Here is a 25,113-nt window from a genome sequence, read left to right on the forward strand (position 1 = left end):
TCTCTCTGGTACAACACTTTACCTCATATTCTTTAAAAAAAATTGTATAATAATAAATAATATCACATATTAATATAATATGTGTGTGTAACATATTTAATGCACGAACTACACTGGAGGCACCTGTCAACCTCTCTCAATTCATAACATAACGTCAACAATCACTTTATGTAAATGTTCTTTTTCATTTTTACACAAAAATATAATCAACCATAAACTACACGGTTGTCTTGTTGATTAATTATGTGATTATAAATAAATAAATAGATGTAAGTATGTATGTATATGTATGTATGTTTGATTTACCCTTCAAAAAAAATATAAACCTACAAATATTATTCTATTCATATAGTCAAGTAATTAGATTGCTCGATAATAAATTTAGTTTAAACTAAACAGTCATTTAAAACAGCTTTTTTAGTCCAGCAGCCAAGAGTGGTTTGCTTCATATTTTTTGTATCTTTTTCCACAAAAACGTTTTCTTAGTGTTTTAAAACGAGGATTTCAAACAATTGTTTATTCAAAGTATTCATTCACCTCCGAACTAAAAAAAGGAGTGTGAAAGTTTGACCGCTATGTGTGTGTGTCTGTGTGTTTGTCTGTCTGTGGCGTCGTAGCACCTGAACGGATTAACCAATTTTAATTTTTTTGTTTTCATTTGAAAATTAATTTAACGGATAGTGTTTGTTTTTTTTGACGTCATGTAAACAACAAAAGATATTCACTTTGATATTCCTATATTAATACATACTATAAAATTTGTACCTAATAAACGCCCTCGTGGGTAAACAGTGATGTTTACAAAAAAATGTTTCAAACAAAAGTTGTTTATTTTTGTAAGGAACATTTTTTACATTTAAACTTTTATTCTATCTCTAACGGTTTACAAGATGGGTACTACGGACCCATGACCCAATTGACCCATGTTGCTCATTTACGAACTTGACCTCACTTTTTACGTCCTAAGCACGCTGTAAAAATTTCAGCTTGATATCTCTTTTCGTTTTTGAGTAATCGTGACCACAGATGGACGGACGGCCGGACGGCCGGACGGACGGACAACCGGAAATGGATTAATTAGGTGATTTTATGAACACCTATACCAATTTTTTTTTTGTAGCATCAATATTTTTAGGCGTTACAAACTTGGGACTAAACTTATAATACTATGTATATTTCATATATACATGGTATAAAAGGGAAGTTTTTATGAAAGAATAGTTAAACTTACACAACACATTAAGTTTATATAACTTTTAAACTTCGTCAGTCAGTGAATATAATCCTTGAAATGCAATTTTCTGGTTACATACCTGAAACAAACAAAAATAATTCGATTATTAATAATATAATAATAATAATAATGGGGTTTAACCTCCGTTTCTCTGATATATACGCCCATAATAGAACCCACCCACATCATTATTTGTTAATCTTTATTTATTTACAAACATATTTACAATTACATTTTGATGTGGGTGGAGTCGATTACTTCGTTCTTATTCAAGCGACGACAATGTGATCAATTCTGCACTCCCATTAATTATTAATTGTTCACACTGCCGCCGCCTGGAGTCGAACCCGCAACCTAAGTCTAAATGGACAAACACACAAAGACAAACGCCTTAGACTGCTCGGCCATTTATTCTCAATTAGGCTAATTCGATTATTATAGAAACATTTTTGATAGCAATTAAAATAATAAATTTGAATTATTATTTTTGAAAATTAATTTTTAAGCCAAATCTCTCATAGCAAAATATATAAAAATTGATTACCTACAAATAAAACTTTATATTTTTATAATGCTTCCTTTATAATATGCTTCCCTACCTACAAATAAAACTTTATATTTTTTCTGGATTATTATCATATTTACTACAAAATGGTGGAAGCGCAAGGTAGAACTGTATGAATTCCTTTTTTTACGAACGAATCTACATCTTAGCAGAAAATTTTAATGCAGAGCAATATTGCAGCAATATGTTATCTGGAAGTTAACAAATTGCCTATTTGTTTCTACTTATTTAATAATCTATGAATATTAAATAATTATTTAACTTAATTAACTTAATTAGATTAATTAAATTTAATTGATAAAACAAATAAATCTGTTCTCCATTTCAAATATTGTCAAAAACTATTAACCTTGTCTTTTATCGTATATATCATGATAAAAGAAATTAAATCTTTTATCTGACATTTGAATCGAATTTGAATTTTTATTAAAATATATTTATCGAATAATTTAGATTGCAACTAGGTTATTTATTTCATGTTGTGAGTAGGTACTTTCATATTCAAAATGTTACATGATTTTTAGAATGATTCGGAAATGTTCGACCTTCATTTAAATAAAATATACCTACTAATTTATAAAAATTTAAATTTCTTAAATATTACAGAAAATGTATATTTGCTTAAATATTAATTAGTCTATTTAAAAACATAAACTTTGATTTTTAATTAATTATAAAATAGCTAATTGCAATATTAATTGAAATGAGTCATGTTAAATTAATGAGATCATAAATTTATGAAAATTGCAATTTTTTTTAATGAAAATTAATTTAATTTGTAATGAAAAATCCCACACAAAATGCAAATAAATATTGAATGTATATTCAAGGAATAATATATTTATAATTCAAAATAATGCTTTAATGATTTATGGATGGAAAATGCTTTTTTAAATACCATATTTTAAACACCGACGCAAAAAGAGGGGTTTTATAAGTTTGACTGCCATGTTTGTGTGTCTGTCTGTAGCTTCTAAAGAGAAGGAAAAATTGTAATTTTTTTTTTGAAATATAATTTGATAAAGAGTGTTCTATGTTTAAAGAAAATCGGTTCAGTTAAGAGAGAGTTACAAGGAAAAAATGGAATTTGATGAAACTCGGAAGATGGCGTTATATTGATCCAAAAAAATATAAAATCAGGTAAATTTAATGATTCAGAGTGATAATGGATGCAGAGTTTCTGAGATATCGCAATATTTGGATCGATTTTAGCCCGTATCTCAAAAACTATTCGACCAGCCAGCAAATGCACCCGATTTTTGTACTTTTTGGGTCAAAATTACCTTATATACTGAGTTTTATCGAAATTGGATATTAAAAAAATTTCTAGATTTTTTGCAATTTTTTATTAAGGGGTACCTACACCCCTGTAAAAAAATCGAGAAAAACGCAAAAAAAATTTTGTCTTGAAATTTGGTAAAACTTGGTGGATGGGGTAATTTTGATCCAAAAAGTACAAAAATCAGGTTCATTTAATGATCGGATACAGAATTTCTGAGATATCGCGATATTTGGATCGATTTGAATCCGTATAGCAAAAACTATTCGACCAGTCAACAAATGTACCCGATTTTTGTACTTTTTGGGTCAAAATTACCTTATATACTGATGTTCTTTTATCGAAATTGGAGATACAAAATATTTTTCGATTTTTTAAATTTTTTTAAGGGATACCCCTGTAATAAAATCGAAAAAAACGAGTTTCGATTTTCACACAACACAAAAAAAAAACACAACTAAACACAAAGTCTCTTACGCTTTCCATGTTAATTATCGGAACTTTAATTAAATTTATCTCGAGTTAAAGATGATCAATCGCCTTCAAATTTTAATGGTAAATGTATTATTTATTCTATTCTTAATAAGTATTAAAAATATTATATCGATATGTGCATACCGAGACAACAGCCTTAAATGTAAATATTTTAGAATGCGGCACAACGCTTTCCTACACAAAAATCTGAGGAAAGATAAAATATCAATAAAATCTGAAGCACATTGTACTTGTATATTATGCAATTTATAAAGGTATTTTGCATTTATTGAAGTATATAAAAAGAATATGATGATTATAAATAAAATATAAACGATTGTTCTAAATATTTTTATATAATTAGTACCCAAGTATCCATCCAGTTCTGATTAAATAAATCATTTATTATTCTATTCTGATATTAATCGTAATATATTATATCATATAATCGTGACTAGTTAGATAAATAATATGATTATTAATAATAATTTTAATTGAAAGATTCACCACACGGCTGAGAAAATATCTATATCATTCATTTTTATTATCCACTAGCCTGATACTCGCCTGTTTCACTGGGCTTAAAAGTAAAAAACACCGCTTAATAGCTTCCAGCTCTCTTGATGTGCACAGTTTTCAATTTTGTTTAATGTGAAATAGTCATAATTAATTGAGTATATCAGAAAAGTTTGCCATAAATGGTTTGACATTTACTATTTTAAATTTTTACAGAATACTTTAATGGTTCAAAATGATGCTTATAAATCTGTTCCATCTATATTCATCATTTTGAACCATAAATTACAGATTTCGGTAAAATTTAAAAATAGTAAATGTCAGATTAAATTTTATTTTTTTTATTTTTTTTAAATATATCTTTATAAATTATAGCTCATGTGTTATTATGAAGTATGAGCTATATTGCTGTACAGTTTCATTAAAAACCATTCCCTTGCGTGAAAGCGTAACAAACAAACAAACAAACATCCTTACTTTCGCATTTATAATTTATAGTGATTAAGTATATGTAATATTACCTACTTGAAAGTTAGTTTAACTCTATCATTTTATTCAATCTTCAGTAGAATCATTTTATGGTCATTTCTTTGATTGCATTAAATTAAAATTTTTTAGGTCTTATACGCATTAGCAGAAATATCAATGTGGTATCTAAATTAATTTTGTAATAATTTTTTTCATAATTTTGCAATAGTCAGTCATCTTATTAGAAATTGAAAGTATTTTTTCAAATCCCGACCATAAGGCAACCTGCAATCTATAACAAATACATCTTTAAAGGAGTTATATAATTTATAACTATAAAACTTTAATTTTGATGAAAACTGAGTGATTTCAGATCGAAATTGTGATAAATAAGTAGTGCAGTTTATCATTTCTTCATGATTTAGTGCCTATTATTTAATTTTAAATTGAATTATTGATTTTGACATTATTGTGAAACAAATATATTAATTTTGAGAAGCGGTGCTAAATATCTGCCAGGCAGATTAATTATGAAAATATATGTAAAGAGAACTATCAAATTTTACGTTACAATCAGTTCTTTAAATTAAAATTGACGATAATCGTCAAAATCGGCTCAGCTTGAAAAGGTTTTTAGGAGAAAAGGCAATTTAATAGAAAGTGTTCTTAGATATGTTTCAAATGCGAGTTATTATGTATTTTTTACACAAATTTAGAAATGAAAAAGGCATTTGGAAAATGGTTGGAACTAGGGCCTTTTAAACTATGACGGCAGTGAAAGTAAAAATAAATGTGTCACTTTTAACTGAAATATCGAATAAAATAATGTTTCAATTTTTTACATAGTTTTTTGAAAAGTTTTAGAAAAAATATTTTGTTCTTTTTAATCCATGGTCTAACAAAAGCGTGGCTTCATACAGCGTTTTGAAGAGTGATATTTGTAAAATCATTTATGAAATTTATATAAATTTTCATAATTTAAAACCGATACCATCTCTGTTAATTACATAACAAATAGTATAAAGATCGTATTTATATTATTTTTAAATATAAAACAATAATAATAAATAAAATATAATTTAAACTAATTATATAACAAATAGATAATAGTAAATTTAATAATATTATACAGGTTGATTCATTATAAAAGTTTTCGAAAATAATTTCACTTCTTCAATTTTTTTTACTAAATAGGTATCAAAATTTCCAGTTTCTTGTTGTTAACAGAAATACTTCTATTTTTCTCTCAAGGCCTCAATTTCTACAAAACCCCTTTGTCAGTCTTTTCATTTTGAAGTTATTACGCAACGATTCATGTAAAACCGACCTCGTTATCACTTTTTATTTCAAATGTCTACAAACGAAAAAACACACATACAGACACCAATCTAAAAATAGTGTTAAAACATTATCCTGGGTATGAAACGTACGTTTCGATTTGTATTTTTAGACCGATTACAAGAACTATCCTATACTATAAAGTAACAAAATTTTAAATTATTGGTCTCAAGATGACTCATACGATTCATAAGCAGCTTCTGGATCATTTTCACAAACTCAAAATATTCAATATTCAAATTTTTTTTTTTTTTTCATTTGCAACAATTTCTGTGTTGTAATAATATTTTGCTTATTAGTTACAATGAATCATCCTGTATTAACTTATAGTATGCTTATTAGAATATTAGTATTAACTGTCTCTTTAAAAATATACATACAATTATTATATTCTTATAATATTATCAATTAAATTCATTCACAAGATCTCTTTCATATATTATAATGCTGTTGTAATATTTTCTTTTCTTTTTTAATTAAATTAAAAAAAAAAAAAATACAAATTGAATTAAAACAAGTTTTGTAGTATGTTTGTCATTTAGTATACATGTTTTGTATAAATATAAATACAATAATGTGATATTAAAAATCATATTATAATGATTACAAATATCGTGAACTTTTTATTCGCATATAAGGTCAAGGTAATAAAAATTTCAATAAATATGTACAAGTAATATTAAAATTATAGAACTTATTATAATTATACAGGGTCATTGAAAATCTTGGTTGTTTGTTTATAAACAAGTGTTAGAAATTATATGATGTATGGTAAATAGAGTACATAGTTTATTGAATAAAAAAATGGTATTTTTTATTTTAAATCGTATGGTTTCCGGATGACATTTTCAAAGGATTGTTGTTCTACTGCTTATACAGGGTATATTTACATATAACTGTAAATTTACATATGCAATTACTTATAACTGTAAATTTACATATGCAATTACAAATAACTGCAAATTTTGCGTATGCAGTTACATATAATTTTTTATTAGCATACATAAGGTTGTTCAATAAGATATTTTCATTTAAATGGGAAAGACACATGATCGAAAAAGATGTTACGACTTAAATGAGGGTGACGTGTATTTAAAGAACATAAAATGAGAGTAATATATATATTAACTTCGAGTTGGGACATAGTTATTGAAATAAATACCACGATACTCGAAATAAAATTGTGTGTTAAGAAAGTTCATTTTGAAAATATAATTAAAAACATACGACAGGCATACATGTCACGAAATATCGATATTTCGATTGCAGGGCAACCATTGTCAGTAGCCAAATTTATTCAGATTACACATTGCAAGCATTTTTTTCAAAATAAAATGTAAATATGTAAAATACTATATATTTATTTCTTAAGAAGCATGGATACGTTGAGCTGTTAAATAAACATCTTCAACTGTCTGTATCTCAAGAGTAAATTATTTTCGGGCAAATTTTTATGAATTTTTCAGCTTATTTTGAAATAGTGTTGTGTAATTTTAAAATACACTATGTTTATAGCCTTGAAAGTGCATATAAGAAGATATGTAGAATCACTTAAAGAGAAAATCTGTATAAAAATTATATATCGAACTATCCTGGTCTTTCATACTTGATATTGTACCAAAATCAAAACTCGTAAGATAAGGTGTGTAAGATAAATGCAATACTCGTAAGATAAGGTTTGCAAGATAAAGATAGTCACATTTACTTTTTTTCTTGTTCTCGACCTTCATCAAATATGAGACCTTCATCGAATAAGATTGAGAGATGATTTCTGCCGTGTGGTAAATAAGCTCTTGAGTCGATGTGGAGCATTTTTTCTCATAGGACTTACATATACCAGGATGGTCATTTTTGGTAGAGACGGGAATCCAGAAATCTAGGAGAAAAGTGAACCCTGGCAGTCAGCATCCATTTTTTATAAACTGGGAAAAATAGTGACAGGTAAAACTTTTTGGCGGTTTTGGAGGGGTCGAGTTTGAAATAAAATGTAAGAGACGTCACAAAAATTTCTGTAAAACAGTATAAGGTAACTTCCATAATTACCGCACAATACTGGCAGACATCCGCATTCATCCCCATTCTATCTCGAAAATGGCCGTTGTGCCATATATGTTTATTATGTTCCATATATATTTATTAAGTATCCTATATATGATACACTGACTTTCTTATGTTAAGTTTTAATGCGTGAAAATGCAAGAATTAATAATTTTCGAAATACGGATATACAGAAGGAAATTTCTCAAACGTTTATTATTTTCAACGCGACCTAGTGACGAGTTAATTATCATTAAAAAAGACATCGTTGTATTTGATCTGCGAATTAGTTTTCTTACATTTTGTAAATTTCACTTGTTACATTATTGTATAAATATTCTCAGATTTATGCATTTAATTTAAGTAAAAGCATACATTTTAAGAAATACAATCACTTATACTGCACGACCTAATAAAAAGTGTGACCAATTTGAATTAAAATTTTGAAGTAAAAAAAAAAAACACACATTAAATCGTTGAATATTACTTATAAACAAAATAATAATATTTTTAATTATAGGAAACAAAAAATGTTGATTATATCAATATTTTTTTTATGAAAGAAGTAGATACTTTTAGCTTATTTGTTTTTGGTTTACATAATATTTAAAATGAATACGTATATGTGTAAATATTTTAATGGACTCGTTCACAAATGTTCCTTAAGGAAACATCAATATCACGTGTTCTTGGAAAGCTTAAAGTATTATGTCTTTTGGAATAATACAAAATAATTTTGGTTAATTTAGAGGCAAAATTAAAAACAGGATTATTTTCATATTATGTTAACTATTAAAACTTTTCAGGATGACGCTGAAAGTCATCCCTAATTTAAAAGCTAAGGATTGAAATTGCTACATCTTCATTTCTGTAATTTTTCTGAAAATATACAGAATCTGAAAAGTGGATGAAACTCATCATTTATCTATGGAGATAATGATCGTTCCAGCATAATCTGCAAAACATGTTCGAAACATGATCTATAAGTGTTAGCAAGACCTTTTTATAACTTTTTTTATCCTGAGAAGTGAGTCTTGAGTCTAAATTAATTTCTTAAATTTAACTTTCAAAAAATGTAAAAAAATTATTATTTCTTACATTTTAGGTAGAAATGTTCCTTAGTATCTTGGGATTTTTTTTAGGCTATTAATTTAAATGTTTTGCAAAAATAACAAATGCAAACCACAGCAAAATATTAAAAATTATTCTTTGCATGGAATTTCTTGTAAAGTATTTTTAACGTTCAATCATTGAAACTTAAATTAGTTTTTGATATGGCATGGCTTTTTTACCATGAATATAGATACGGCTTTTCTTTGTGAATATTTGATTAAAAAACAATTTTACGCATTATACAGCAATAAAAATTTACAGAACGAATCCATTGTAACATGAAATATGTTTATATGTCTGTTATAGAATTATCTTCGTTTATATGTATTATATGTATGATTATACGTGTATTCTGTTAAGTTGTAAAAATAATCAGGTTTTTTTTATGATTATTTATCTGTTGTAAGTAATTTTCTGAAACCAGTTTGGATACTGTGATTGTGTATTAATATAATAACGCACAAATTTTTCTTATAAATGTTTACGCTTTAAAGTAAATTGTACCAACATGCAATATTTATACATTTATAAATGATCCAAGAGACAACAGCATTAAATATTGACAACTTAACTAAAAGCTTTAGGGAATCGTAAAAGAAGGTTATTAGTACGTCCAGCCAGATTCAGGTCATCAGGATTGATTGAGAATCCAAAGTTATAAAATTTTTGGAAAAATCAAAACACTAAGGGTAGAGGTAAACAGTGAAATTATGTACATAAAACATTAAAGAGGATGCTGTATTAAGTACGCAAACGATGGGAATAAGTACGGCAGACTGGTTGCGAGTTGCTGAAAATTAAAAAAAAAATTAAAAACAAGGTGTTGCCAGACCGTTGGGTTGGCACCAAATGCCAGACCGTTGGGTTGGGTGCTGGGAGATTGGTTTAACTTCGTAAAAACAAAAACTTGACTCTTTTGTTAAAAGTATACAAAATCTACAGGCACATTACTATGTTATCCTTAGTTTTTTGGACTTTATCAGGGTTCATTCTTAAAGTAAAAATAAGTGAGCTGAAGAATGCGCTTCTTCAATTTTCTCAAAGACTCGAAGCGTTGTCATGGCAATCAGAAATTCAAGGACATTTGTAAAAGTTCAAAAATTCAATGTTTCTCCAAATAAAGGGTGATTATAATTATATTTTTGCCTTCGATTTGGTGTAGGTTTTAAAGCCGTACGACTTTTTGCTGTCATGATATGTCTCGAAATATCTCTGAAAATATTCAAATATTAAAAAATCAATCAATAATTTGAAGAGCTTAAAATTCATTAGAAAAATGATTCTTCCAAAAGAGGAAAAAAATTTTTATTTGTTTATGAATGGATAAGTTTTGAATATAATTTTCTATTAAAATTGAACGATTGCCGATTACATGCTCATACTTTAAGGACGAAAAATTTTACGGCTATGAAAAGCAAATAGAATAGGTAAGGAAAAATAGGGCGTTATCAGATAAGGAATAAATTTTCTTACATTTTTTAAAATATTGACAAAACTTCGATTCGTAGAGAATATTGAAGTAACACATCTTCAAGTTCACTTATTAACTCTTAAAATAATCATTGGTAATTTCAAAAAGACCAAAGATAGAAATGTTTCATGCCTGCAAATATTGTGTATTTTTAACGAAACAAAAAATTTTGCATCTTTATTTTTGTGAAGATTTTTATTTTTTTATTGCATTTTATTCTATTCTGATTTTGTTTTCCTATTATCGTGTTTTATATAAACTGCATCATTCTCTGACATCTGCTTTCTACACGATTTATAGTAAGATGACATCAACCTTACATCACGATTTTTATATGTTTACTTTATCATCAGCATTTATCTTATGTTACATTTGTAAAATAAACTATAAACGTAATGAAATAATTATTTACAATTATTGTTTATGGTAATAATAATGATTAAAATTATTATATAATGAAATATCATTATTATAACCTACTATCTGCTTCTGTTTTTATCTATTACGCAGACAAAATTAAAAGGTCAATAGCTTTCGAGTAAAACCATAATAAGTACAACATGCTCAATTATATTATCATAGACATAAAACATACACGTATATCAGATAAAAAAAGCTAGAGATGAAACGGATAGTGGTTTGGCAGGATACCGGATACCGAATATTCGGCTAGGAACGATGCCGGAACGCCGGATATACGGCTATCGGATATTCGAACCGGTAGTTTTTTTCACTTCTCGTCATGACTTTGTGTTTGATTTAAGTTTGATTGATTTAGTAGAAATGCCATCATCAATTTGGCAATATTTTGATTTAAACAGTGACGATAACGAGAACGGAGCATGTTTATTGTGTCAGACTATTTAGAAGTTCTTGAAACTGAAAAAAAACGACAAAAAATTATGGTTGAGTATATAAAAAACTCTTTCGACGAATCTTCTTCTGACAGAAACATATAACAGCCGCATTCATCACCTGCTAAACGAAAGGAGATGAAACTGAATCCAACTTCACACTTCAAACACATGACACTTTTTGGGACTGTTTCAATGAAGTGGTAAAGGATAATAGTAGTGATTGTCGCGGTCAAGAAAAACAAAATCCAATTGATTACGACATTGAATTTTTCTTAAAGACCCATTCATTTGGTGGTCAGTTAATTTGAATTAGTACCCGCAGTTACGCAGAATCTGTACCTGGCTTTCGTTTACAGCGAAAGACTACTTTCAGAAGCTGATCTGGTAAACGAATCCAAGCGGAATCAATGTTCCGAATACTGAAAAATGAAAAAATGTTCCGGTTCCTGACCGAAAATTCTTTGAAAAATTTATTTTCCAAAACGGACTATTATTTGGGGTGTATGATGATTTGGGGTGGCAGTGAACCGCTCATCTCATCAGTATATAAACAAGCGGTAGTTTATGCGTATGTAAATAATTCAAATTCCTTTTTTATGTAATAATATCCATAATATTTATGAACTCGCCATAAACACGATTCTTGAAGGAATTAAGTCATTATGTAAAATTTGTAATAAAAATATCGTGACTCTTACTACAGCAAAATGTGTGTGTGTGTTGATAAAATACAGTAAGTTTTGCATATTATAATAAAGCAAAGAAACAAAAAAATGTTGAAAGTTAAGTAAACTTTTAAATGGTAAAAAAAATTCATTTATCATACGTCTACTGTGAGAAAATAAGATTAATGAAATAATAATTGTTCTAAATGTTTATTATTACTTGTATATGCATGAAATAATTAATAAAATTTTTTTAAGAATATAATTTTTTTGTAAAATTACTATCTAAGTTTTATAGAATATTACTTAAGTCATTATGCATAACATTATATTACTTAATGGTTAATTATTATAATCGATATTCATAAATTGTACAGGAAAATGAAAGAAATTAAAAGTTATTAATAAAATAAACTAAGAGTTCAGCATAAAATTTACAGCATACAGGGTGGGACAGGAATGTTTGTGATTTTTAAAATACTGTTGTTCAAAAATCCAATAATTTTTTTGCCATCTTGAAAAAGATGAATAAATTGTGGTTTAAAGTAAATTATAGATTGAATTTATATTGGGTTTTTGGTAGTACATACTATATTATAATAAATAATTAGTATAATAAAAGATAATTTATTATAAATTATAAATTATATTTTAGATTATAAACTGTATATTTTAATTGAACTGTGATTTATTAAGTTGTATTTTTGTCAAATTAAATTTTTCAAGCGATACATCCGATGACAAGTATTTATTTAAGTGATAGCTAGCAAAACTGGCATCGCAGCTGAAAAGAATGACCAAAATTAGTGGGTTTCAAAAAAATTCCAATAAAATCGGATCAAATTTGCCTGTGTTATCAAAAAAATCGAATTTATTAACTTCATGACGTCATCAGAATCCAAAAAATTTAATTTGGCTCGCTCACATCCAAATTTTATCCAATTTTGATAAACGAAGTATGTAATCCTACTAAATTTGGGTCATAACTTTCAAATTTGTGCTCAAAAGTAACGTAGCTCTAATAGGTTTCTAGAAGATTGAGTCCTGGTCACGGAATTCAGCACAGAAGTGATAGATAGCGAAAAACAGACATTACAGCTAAAAAAAATGACCCAGAGTTAGTGGATTTCAAAGAAAAATCCAATCAAATCGGATAAAATTTGCCTGTGTTATACAAAAAATTGAATTTTTTAACTTTATGACGTCATCAGAATCCAAAAAAATCGAATTTTGCTCTATCACATCCAAATTTTATCCAATTTTGATAAACAAAGTATGTAATCCTACGAAATTTGGGTCATAATTTTCAAATTTGTAACGTAGCTCTAATAGTTTTCAAGAAGGTTGAATTCTGGTCACGGAATTAAGCACATAAATAATAGATAGCGAAAAACTGACGTCGCAGCTGAAAGAATGACCAAAAATTAGTGGGTTTCAATGAAAATTCCAATTAGATTGGATCAAATTTGCCTGTGCTATCAAAAAAAATGAATTTTTTAACTTTATGACTTTATATCAATTAATGAGAGCCTTTTACATGATTCTTTACTAACTTTTTGTTTTACGTATAACCCGCCGGTGACGAGTGCCTCCTTTGCCACGCGTTTTTTACGGACCTGTTGTTAATTGTTACAAAATAAGATAATAATAAGGGAAAATTACAAAAAAAAGGTCGTAAGTTGTTGTTTATAGTGCCTTATACTTTTAACCATGAAAATCAACCAACAAGTCAAAAAAAATTTCTTTCGTTACTTTCAACAACAAAAATTATTTATTTTAAATAGACATATTGTAATTTTATTCTTAATTTGCGTAGATAATAATTTAATTCAGTGTGAAAATATTTTGCATTTTTATAATAACAAAACTGCATAATAATAATGTGATTTTATATTATTAAATTAATCAATAATATTATTATATTTTTTTTACGTAGATAATTATTTCATATTTTTATTCAAATATTTTTGTCAATTATATTCATGTCTCAATTATTGTTTTATTGTTTGTAGAATATAATAATAATAAAAAAAATATTTCGTAAATTATATCATATAGAAAGTTTAATTAACTATATTTTATGCATATTAATTTATATAAAAAAAAAAATTGTCATTTTGTAAATGAGTTAATTATTTCATTTTATTATTAGTAATTATTAATATATCACTTGGAAACAAATGGAGAAAACTCTTTACGGCTCACTGTATAGGTAATATTCAAAATTTCATCAATATATTAACCACAAATGCGAAATATTAATTGAAATGAAACATAGGTAATTTTGAAACTATTTAGTTATTTTTAGAAAACTAATCTTTTAAATTAATTGCTTTAATTTTTTTATTTATCATTTTACATAATAAGAATTTTTTTTTTTTCGATTAAGAAAATTAAATTAGAGCAATTGAATTGAAAACGGTGTTAAAAAGGGTACTTCAGAGATTTCAATTCTGAAGAATTTAACCAGTCTTTGCGTCTTGAATTGTAACTTACTTAATTATAAGCTAAAAAAGTTATTTAAAAATATTTAAACCAAAATGTTTGCATAACTCGAAATCAACACGATCTAAGAAAATATTTTTCGGTCTCTTAGCTTATAGCAGTATACCCGTAGCTATACAGCTGACGTATTGTGTAACATTAGTGCTGCGTATATAACAAGTACATTGGAACTTGTACATAATACAAACAAATACAAATACTATTCACAAATTATATGATTGTAAGTATATTAATTGTTATTTCAATTGAATTGTATTTATATTTTGTCATAATCTTGTACAGCCCGTAATATATTTAAATAATAAAAAACCATATAAACATGCATATAATTGTTGCTCGGAGTGCCAATAGATGTGAAAACCAGATTGATGTTGATCATTTTAATTCAAATATTATGGAATTTCAAATTTTTATACTAAAAGGTCTAAGTTTTCACTTCTATCGGCAGTCCCTATGACTGCCAATTTTTTATTTTTTATTTTTAAACTATCTGAAAAAGATAAAACATTTAAATTCTACTACTTATTTTAATTTTAATTGGTATATAATTAAATGTTTAACAATTGATCAGTTATGGAAACACGAAAATACCACACCTTAAACTAACCGTATTATATTGTATACACACGAAATATTTCCCAATTATTAACAACATAATCTAATAAAAAAAATAGTAAATCGCGTATTTAATTTTAACACAATTGATATATCTATTGAAATAAAAAATTAAAACAATGCAAAAAAAGGTCGCAATACTTGTAATAATTACCCTTGAATTTACAAAAATTAAAAAAAAAAATGTAAATAAATAAACTTAAAAAATCGATGTTAACAATGATTATGTTTACACGAAATTTTGTGGGTAGCGCACGATGAAATTATTCGTGTAACATAATTCTTTTTTTATTCATTTTAAATAACAATATTTATATTAATATTTATATTTAACAAATAATAATATAATTGTTTTTATGTAATTTTTCATGTTCAGGTTTGTATTATGTTTTAGTACTTAATGTTAAGGTTAGGTTTATATCGCACGCGTAATGAAATCGTGTTGAGAATTATAACTTTATTTGTACAAAAAAATTATTTGTTATTAATTTAATTTTAATCTCTTGATAGAAAATTAAAGTATTCCCCGATAGTCAAAATGAAAATCTGTTTATTTTGAGGTGTCTGCGATAACTTTCGATTAAAAATATTTGATAATCGGCCAAAAATGAGTACAAAAATTCGATATTATTTTATTCGAATTAACATTATAATTAACAAATTTTTACACGATTTTCGATAAAGAACAGTGTTATCAGATTAACTCATCCAATTTCCCCTAAAACGGCTAAACGGCCAAATAAAATTCCCTCGATAAAAACAAAATACCCCAAATTAATTGCTTTGAAATTATCAGATGTCTGGAAACTTTTTGAATTCGTTTTTAAATAAATAAATAAAAATTGTCGGGTGAAAAATTAAACAAAACTAAAACTTAAATTTTTGAACAATTTCTTTTATATAGATTTATGTTTTAGTCCTTTCATTCTTTCCAAGTTAAATTTAAGGAAGTTTGCGAAATCCCTGAACAAATACCCATAAAAAAAGTTTCCCTTTTCACCAAAACTTTTCACCAATCCGTTTAAAATCCGCTAAATTAAGAAAAAAATACTCGAGCCTGGGGAAAAATCACTCTTTTCTAAATTTTTAAATTTTTTCTCAGAAAATGATTATCCTCTAAGGGTCATACCCAACATGACTTGTATCTACTCATACAAAGTAGAATTTTATTGTAATTCATTTATTTTTAAATAATAAATTATATTCATTTTGATAATTATTTTAATATTGCAATAAAATTAAAAGATAAAATTAATTTGTATTATTTATTTAGAAATTGTTGGTTATAGGTATTTAATTTTATTTCGGTTTAAATTACGTATCTTAGTCATCATTCGATGATTTGATAATTCGTCCTTAAGCAAATCTTTTATCACGTGTATCATTGACTTAAAATTTATTCCTCACGGGTTTATTAAGCGTATTATTATATTTGAAAAAATTGTGTTCATTGCAAGAACCTAATTAAATGAATAGAATAAACCAATAATTTTAAACTTTACATTTCCTATTAGTCAAGGAATTTATCGAAACATAATTTTTTGTACCTCAACAAAAATAACAAGGTACTAATTTTAAAATCAGTTTCGCGAAAGTAGAAGGTAACAGTAATTCATGTACAGATTGCAAACAAAATAAAAAAACTTTTAACAAAAAGAAAACGGACTTCAAAAAAAAAACTTTTCCAAAACAAATAAATAAGCACTAAAAAGTAAAAAAATAATCATAATCTAATGAAGTTAAAATTATTTTTTATTTTTGGAGTCGGTGTCAGCCAAGGAAACAAATATGATAGAACAGTTTGCTACATTAGCTTGGCTGACACCGACTCTAAAAATAACAATATGTAATTTTAACTATATTATATCACGTTATTTTTTTACTTTTTAGTGCATATTTATTTGTTTTGGAATTGTTTTTCTTTTGAAGTCGGTTTTCTATTTGTTAAAAGTTTTTTTTATGATTTTTAGTGAATCTGAAGTACACTTACACATTTGTCACTAACAAAAGAATCATCGAAATCGGTTGGCGTGATATTGTCGTACATACTTAATGCAAATGTAAGACTTTTATGGTTTGCTCATGGGTGCCGTTCTCTTTCAAATAGATAAAGAATCATCAAAATTGGTTCACCCAGTCGAAAGCTCTAAGGTAACACACATAAAAAAAATATAATCGAATTGATAGCCTCCTTTTGTGTTTGAAGTCGGTTAAAAAAAGCCGTTCATGTTAGTGTGACCCTTATGGCTTACACCGTTAGTACGAAAAGAAAAACTATACTTTATGTATAAAAAGTGCGTGCTTTTTATACATAAAGTACAGAGATCAATATGAAATTTTTTTTAATGTTATACAAGTTTGTTTAATGTTATAGAAAAAAATCAATTATCGTAAATATTTTTGTAAATATTAACACGTAATTTTTCTTTTTAATAAATCGTTCTTGCTCTATTCTTTTCAATTAATATTCAATGTGCTATACTTAGCCAAAAAGAACAAAAATTGTTGGTTGACATTATAATCGTTTACTGATAGTATGTCAGTAAATGCACGCAATGACAATTTTCATAGAAGGCTAAAATAATCAAATATCTAATTATTAAAACGAGGCTATATTTTTTATCTAAAAATATTTCCTATATTTTATTAAAAACTATATCATTGCAATTAAACTCGTTACCAACATAAATAAACATATTTTTTTATATCAAAATTATATGCAATTATTATAAAAATGATTACAAAACTTGATACACTTATTCTAATGAATAATATACCTATATAACTATATACTTTTCATATTATCTTAGTTAATATTTAATCAACATCCGGCGGAAATTGAATAGGTATTAACTTGTGTGATCATACATCATATAAAATCAAAACTATTATACAATAATAATAAAATATATATATTTTCTTTCATGTAGTATAAATATATAGAAGCAATTAATATAATATACTTTCTTGTGTACGGTTGGTTAATGATTTTAATCGCCTGAGGTTTATGTATCTATCTATGAAACTGCTATGGTAAATAATTAAGTATAAAAAATATGGTGTGAACAGTCACTTAACGTCCATACATGGAAAATGTCTGGAAATATACATGTACCAATTTTCAGCAAAATTTTTGAGTTACTTATAGTTTAAGTAAACTAAAAAACCATTTATTGTACAAATTTTGAGTTACTTATAACATGAATTATAGTTTAAGTAAACTAAAAAAACCTTTTATTGTACTAAAAATAGATAATTTTGCCCCTCACGTATTGAGCACCTCACGCTTTGGAATTTACATTATAATTAAAATAATTATCCACCTTTTTGGTACAATAGTTAACAGTAACTCGACTATTTTTAACCCCCGAATTAAAAAAAAGGGGTGTTATAAGTTTAACCGCTATGTGTGTGTGTCTATGTGTTTGTCTGTCTATGGCATCGTAGTGCCTGCCTAAAGGGATGAACCGATTTGTTTTTTGGTTTCATTTGAAAGGTAATTTAACGGACAGTGTTCTTTTTCTATGTTTCAAGTGCGCGCTTAAGGTTAAATATCCGAAAAAACTAAAAAATTAGCGATGATCTTCAAAATCAATTCAGTTTGGAAAAGGCATTACATATAATTTTGACATATAAATAATTACTATGGAAATGAATGGTCAAATAAACCTGGCTTAGTTCATTTCAAAAAGTGAAATGGTAAAATAATTAGGTAATTCAAAACAATAATTCAAAAGAACAAGGGCAACTCAAATATTTTAATTTTAATTAAAATATTTCCAAAAATTAGTCCCAAAAAATGATAGCTCACTAAATATCCTTTTCATCACATCTGATGTTCTTGACCATCACTTTGATATTGATTGAAGAAGGAATGTTATAAGTTTAAAGTGTTTATCTGTGTGTCTATGTGTTTCTTAGTGGCATCGTAGACCCTAAACGGCCGAACCGACTTGATTGAGAACATTTTATAGCTAAGTTTCCAAAAATCGGTTTACAAAGAATAAATCGCATTGGTCGGGGGTTTTTAAATTTTGTAAGTTTCACTTGTTATTAATTACTGAACAATCTTTACAATGCTGTTGTAACAGCAAATACGAGCCAATGTCCTGGAACAAGTGGTTGTAAAAGTAAAGCAGAAAATATTCTATTTAATACTTTTCTTTATATGGAAGTAAAAAAAAACTATTTTAAATGTAGAAATTATCATCTACGCACTGTAAATCTAATCTAGAACTATTCGTTACTACTTCATTTTTCAATAAATTTAACACTTTGAGTAACAAATGTATCGGTTATTAATTAGTTACCATGTTTTTTAAGTTAAAAGATTAATTAGTGACACCAAACAGTAACTTGTAAACAGATTTTAAATTATGTTAAATGTTAATTAGTGTGTGATTATATTTGTATTTTTTCCCAGCTTCTTGCAACAAAACCAGAAAGTAAAAAATTTACTTTCTTATGCTTAACTGTTGTAAATGTAGAAACCTCTTGAATTTTTTTCCATTTTAAATTATGAGCCTGTCAACGAAAAATTTAATTTAAAAATGTTGTTATTTATCATTCATGTTCTAATATGATTTTGCTGGTAAAATTTTCTAAAAATAAGATTGATTATGGGACTTTTATTGCTTGTTCTAAAGAAAGAATGAAAGTATATTCCATTCTTCGACATTTCGATAATTTATATGATTTGACTTTAACCAAGTTTCCATTTGAACATAGGGTAACCGGACTAGTACAATAGCAAGCATATTTAGTTTAAGAATCCTTAAAAAAACACTCGTCTCGTAAGAAACTCAGATTTTCGATTGAATCAAAAGACTGATAAAAATGGCTACTTCCATTGCAGGTGGTATATAGCCACTTTATCATCGAACAAAAGTCTTCTTCATTTCTTTTCTGTTCTTCATTTCTTAATAAAATGACAAAGTTGTAGAGCTTTACACTATACTTACAATATGTAAGTTGAAATTTTTTCAAACATGAGCGTACAAGAGTAAAACACATCCAATAAAATCATATGCCACATTCAACATATGACATTTTTAATAAAATATCCATATTTCACTGCAGGCTAATGAACAAACTCGCTTCATAAAAATCTTTATGACTTAAAAAACCATAATGTCTTAAAATATAAAATGTGTTATATGAGAAGCTTGATTTCGTATTTTACAATGTGGTCTTTAAAATGTTACCAATCAAAATAAATCAATGACAGAACTAGCATTGGAATTAATTAAGATACTAGTTTGTATTAATATTGTCTGATTTGATTCCGAGAATAATAATAATTTATACACATAAAAGAAGAAGCTGACTGATCGATCAATCCACAGCTAAAAACGATGGGTCTATAGAACTATGAAAATAGGAGGTGAAAGCAAAGCGGGTGGATTACTGCGACGTCTTTATAAACAAACAGCAAGAAACGGCGCTGTTTTAAAAAAAATTCAGATAGGCATTCAATTTTGAACCACTTTGTTATGGATTTAGTTTTTAGTGGATTCTTTTTCAGGAGTTAAATTTTTCAATTGTTCTTCCCAAGGATCTTTAGTCTTCTTACCAATTCCTCTGGATAACCTCGATGGCACTTTGTGGCTTGTTTCATTTTTGCTAATGTTATCTTGAAATTATAATTGATAGTATAATTTATAATTGCCAGAGAGTTTTACCGGTGCCAAAACCATGCCAGATATTAAACTGTTATTCACAGGAAGGCTTTTTTTCGAATTTTGTAAATTTTACTATCATTATTAATTGTCATGAAATGAGCAACAGTATGAAAATAAATATCAGCTTGCTTTTTTATATTAATATAATTTCTATTGAACCAACTTGTAGCCATAGTTTTTTAAATTGATTATTTCATAACAATTTTAATGATATACATTTAATGTTCTCCAATATAAAATTTCAGAGAACATTATTATTAAATTCATATTAAAGTCAATATTTATAATACGCGCGAACCGCATCGCAATTCGAGAACTTAAAATATATTGAAAAATCATGTTTTGTAATATTTAACTATATACTTTTAGAGTCTAGATAGTGTTTTATAAATTTGAAATCGTGCATTACTTAATTTTTTGAAAAGAAATAAAACGATCTTCTTTAAACATCAGCCAGCATCCGTAAGTAAATACTCAAAATAAATTGAAATCATGGTTTTGTTTATTTGTTGCATTATATTATATATAAAGATATCAAACTGAAATTTTTACAGCGCACTCAGGACATAAAAAGTGAGGTCTAGTTCGTAAATGAGCAACACACGTCAATTGGGTTTTGGATCCGTAGGACTTATCTTGTAAACCGTTAGAGATAGAACAAAAGTTTAAATGTAAAAAAAGTTTCTTATCAAAAAATAAACAACTTTTGTTTGAAACATTTTTATGTAAACATCGCTGTTTACTAACGAGGACACACATTAGATGCAGATTTTATAGTATGTATTAATATGGGATTATCAGTTATGTATATGTGACATGTATAGGTATATGTGTAATGTGATAGATTAATCAACACTGTCTATACATGGTGTTTCAACAATTAACTCAGTCAATTGTTTGTTTTCACTTGTTATTATTAAGAAATATTTGTTGTTTTAAAATATATAAATAAATAAATAAAATTAATTTATATGGGAAAATAAAATGATTAATCGTGCTTCTTGTTTCCTAAACACAGTAAATAGTAGTTATTCATGGTCGCTACTATTGTTTCAATAAATCAATAAAATATTTGCAATTTTGTAAATAACGATCTACTGAAAAAAAATTATTATTTTAATGAATTAAATACACAAGGTATTGTTTAGTTATTGACTTTGGGCATTAATGTATTAGATCATAGAATAATAATTAAAATAAAACATAAAAAAATGTGATTAACATGATCTTCACGGCAAAATAATATTCAGTTTTTAAATAGATGTAAATTATTATCACTTCCATAGTGATATAATTGTTTACTTTTGTTTCAATTGACATACCTGAACTAAAGATTTTTATAATTTATATTGTGTTAGAATCATAAACGTTTATTAGTGGACATTCTATTAAATAACGTTGTAATTTAATTTATTCCTTTCAGGTATGTTTTTGTTTGTAAATTTAGTGTAATTCCTTTATATAATTTGTCAATATATTCCTTTCAGGATTAAATACAATCTCGTTATTTATTCAATAAATTAATAACTTACAAATTAAATTACAATCATTTAAGATGGAAAAATTGTTTGTCCACTTAATAAGAAGAAGCGATGAATATTTTGAATTAGCTGGACTATCCGAAGATAAGCGGTTATGGTTTAGCTTACCAGATGAACATAAAAATTTATATGAACATAAGGTATTATCATCAAAAACCACCATTAAAAGTGCAATTGCTGCTATTAAACCGATTAATGGTTTCCGAAAAATTGGCATTAAATTAGATGAGGATTTGAAAAAAGAATATTTTGATGAAGATGGAAACCTTAGCTACAAAAACTATCCGTTACAGGAATCTGTAGTTTTTTTTGATGTGAGTGAAAAACTCCAAGAAGAAAATTTTTTAATTAAAAGAATCAAGGAATTAGAATTAAAATTAAATGACAAAGATGAGATAAAATTGCAAAATATAGAAAAGAAGTTTGTTCTTGATAAATATGACAAAACACAAAACCCTTCTGAGTGGTTTTCTAAATTTGAAAGTGAATGTGACCGAAATAAAATAAAAAGTGGTACCCAGATGATTGAAGCTTTACGATTTTTTGTCGCTGGATCGGCCAAACACTGGTATGAAGGAAATTTGAAAAAATTTGGTCTAACTAATTGGTCTGAATGGCGAAATTCATTTTTTTCCATTTTTATTGACAAAGGTTGGACAGCTGTCAGAAAAGCATATACCTATAAATACTTAGGCGGCTCATTGATCGATTACGCTTTAACAAAAGAAAATTTATGTTTAGAAGTAGAAAGTGATAGTACTATGAGTTCCAGAATAAACTTGATTGTAATGGGTTTACCATCTCAAGTTCAAGATGAGCTAGATCGCGAAGACATTAACACTATAAAAAAATTATACAATGAACTCCGAAAGCTAGATGGTCAATATAATAAACGTTCGAAAGAAAATAAACCATATGATAATCGGCATGAAAAAACAAAATTAGGAGAATCGACTAAAAAGAAACAAATTGATATACCCTTGAAAAAACCATGCTACATGTGTGAAGCTCTTGGTTGGAAAAATCGATTTCATCCCTCTAACGAATGCCGAAATAAAATACTGTACGCTCAGAAAAAAGAATCTAATTTAATTGAAACGAAATCTGATTCAGAAAATGAGGCTGAAATGATGAAAATAGAAATTGACCGAAATTCTTTAAACTAGAGAGCCCGGATAATTTGATTCCATTAATTCATGTAAACGTAATTATTGATGATAAAATGAAAATAAAAGCAGTGTATGACTCAGGATCTAACGTGAGTCTAATTAATCAAAGAGTTGTAGATGTATTAAAAACAAGTTTGTTAAAGCATAACACTGCATTCAAGACAATTAATGGTTTCAATTTTAGTTCGGCCCGGGCAAACATAAAGCTTAAAATTGGAAATATTACAAACAATTTGAATACTTTTGTAGTTAAAAATTCAGAATTTTCTTATGACCTGTTACTAGGTTTAGATGCTATTAAAAAATTTAAACTAATTCAAGACGAGAATTTAAACATATACCAAAAACCTAAAAATGATGAGATGCTCCAAATAAGAAGTAATCAAAATCAGAAGAAATCTTGTGAAATTTCTAACAAAATAATTACAAATGAAAATAAAGAAGATAAAGAAAATGTAAAGAAAGAAGATAATATAGATGTAAAGAAAGAAGATAATAAAGATGTCAATAAAGAAGATAATAGAGATGTAAAGAGAGAAGATAATAGAGATGTAAAGAAAGAAGACAATAAAGATGTTAAAAATTTTAATAAAGAAGGTAAAATCAATGAAAATGAAAAAGAAGAGAAAAACACTGAAAATATTAGAATTTACCATCAAGAAGAAACTAATGAAAATCAGTTCAAACCTAAATTAGATCACATAGATGGATATGAAAAAAAAGTAGAACTTTTAAATATTATTGAAAATCACAAGAAAATTTTTGCCAAAAATAAATTTGATGTCGGTAAAGTAAAGTCTAGAGAGGCCGAAATAAAGTTAATGAGAGATGAATATGTTACGGCCCGCCCTTATAAATGTTCTATACCAGATGAACGTGAAATCAAAGATCAAGTACAGAAGTTACTAGCATCCGATCTAATAGAGGAATCTGATTCACCGTTCGCATCACCGGTAACACTCGCATATAAAAAAGAAGATGGAAGAAAATCAAGGCTTTGCATCGATTTTAGAAACTTAAATAAAATAACTATCCCAGAGTGCTACCCATTTCCAACAATAAATGATATAACGGAAAAAGTTTCGAAATGTAAATACTTTACTGTTGTTGATATAAACTCCGCTTTTTGGTGTATTAGGTTAAAAGAAAAGGACCGTGAGAAAACTTCTTTCGTTACAAAGTACGGGAAATTTATGTTCAAAGTATTACCTTTTGGATTGAAAAATGCTCCTGCAATCTTTCAACGCATACTTTCAAATATTATAAGACGAAATAACCTAGATGAGTTTTGCGTCAACTACATGGATGACTGTCTTATTTTCTCACGCAATTGGAAAGATCACATGCAACATATCTCAAGATTTCTTGAAGTAATAGGAGAAGAAGGATTTAAATTAAAGCTCGAAAAGTGTAAATTTGCAGCCCAATCGGTTAAGTATCTTGGCCATTACATTGAAGAAAATAAAATATCACCAGCACAAGAAAATTTAAAGGCAATAAAAAATTTGAAAAGACCTACAGATAAATCTGGGGTTCGAAGTGTTCTAGGAACAATAAATTACTTTATAAAATATATCGATCATAG

General features: G+C 26.9%; 2 protein-coding genes across 2 annotated transcripts in view; one reads left to right on the forward strand and one right to left on the reverse strand.

The window, feature by feature from the left end:
• LOC123296519 (rhoGEF domain-containing protein gxcJ) overlaps nt 1–25,113 on the reverse strand; it is a 209,306-nt gene that overhangs the window by 116,359 nt on the left and 67,834 nt on the right. The window lies entirely within an intron of this gene.
• Nucleotides 22,364–23,863, forward strand: LOC123296528. The gene has a single exon (XM_044878039.1). It carries the CDS (start codon nt 22,374–22,376, stop codon nt 23,523–23,525), a length of 1,152 nt encoding a protein of 383 aa, XP_044733974.1. The 5' UTR covers nt 22,364–22,373; the 3' UTR covers nt 23,526–23,863.

Source organism: Chrysoperla carnea, chromosome 3 (genome assembly GCF_905475395.1).
Source record: "Chrysoperla carnea chromosome 3, inChrCarn1.1, whole genome shotgun sequence".
Taxonomy (NCBI): Eukaryota; Metazoa; Arthropoda; class Insecta; order Neuroptera; family Chrysopidae; genus Chrysoperla; species Chrysoperla carnea.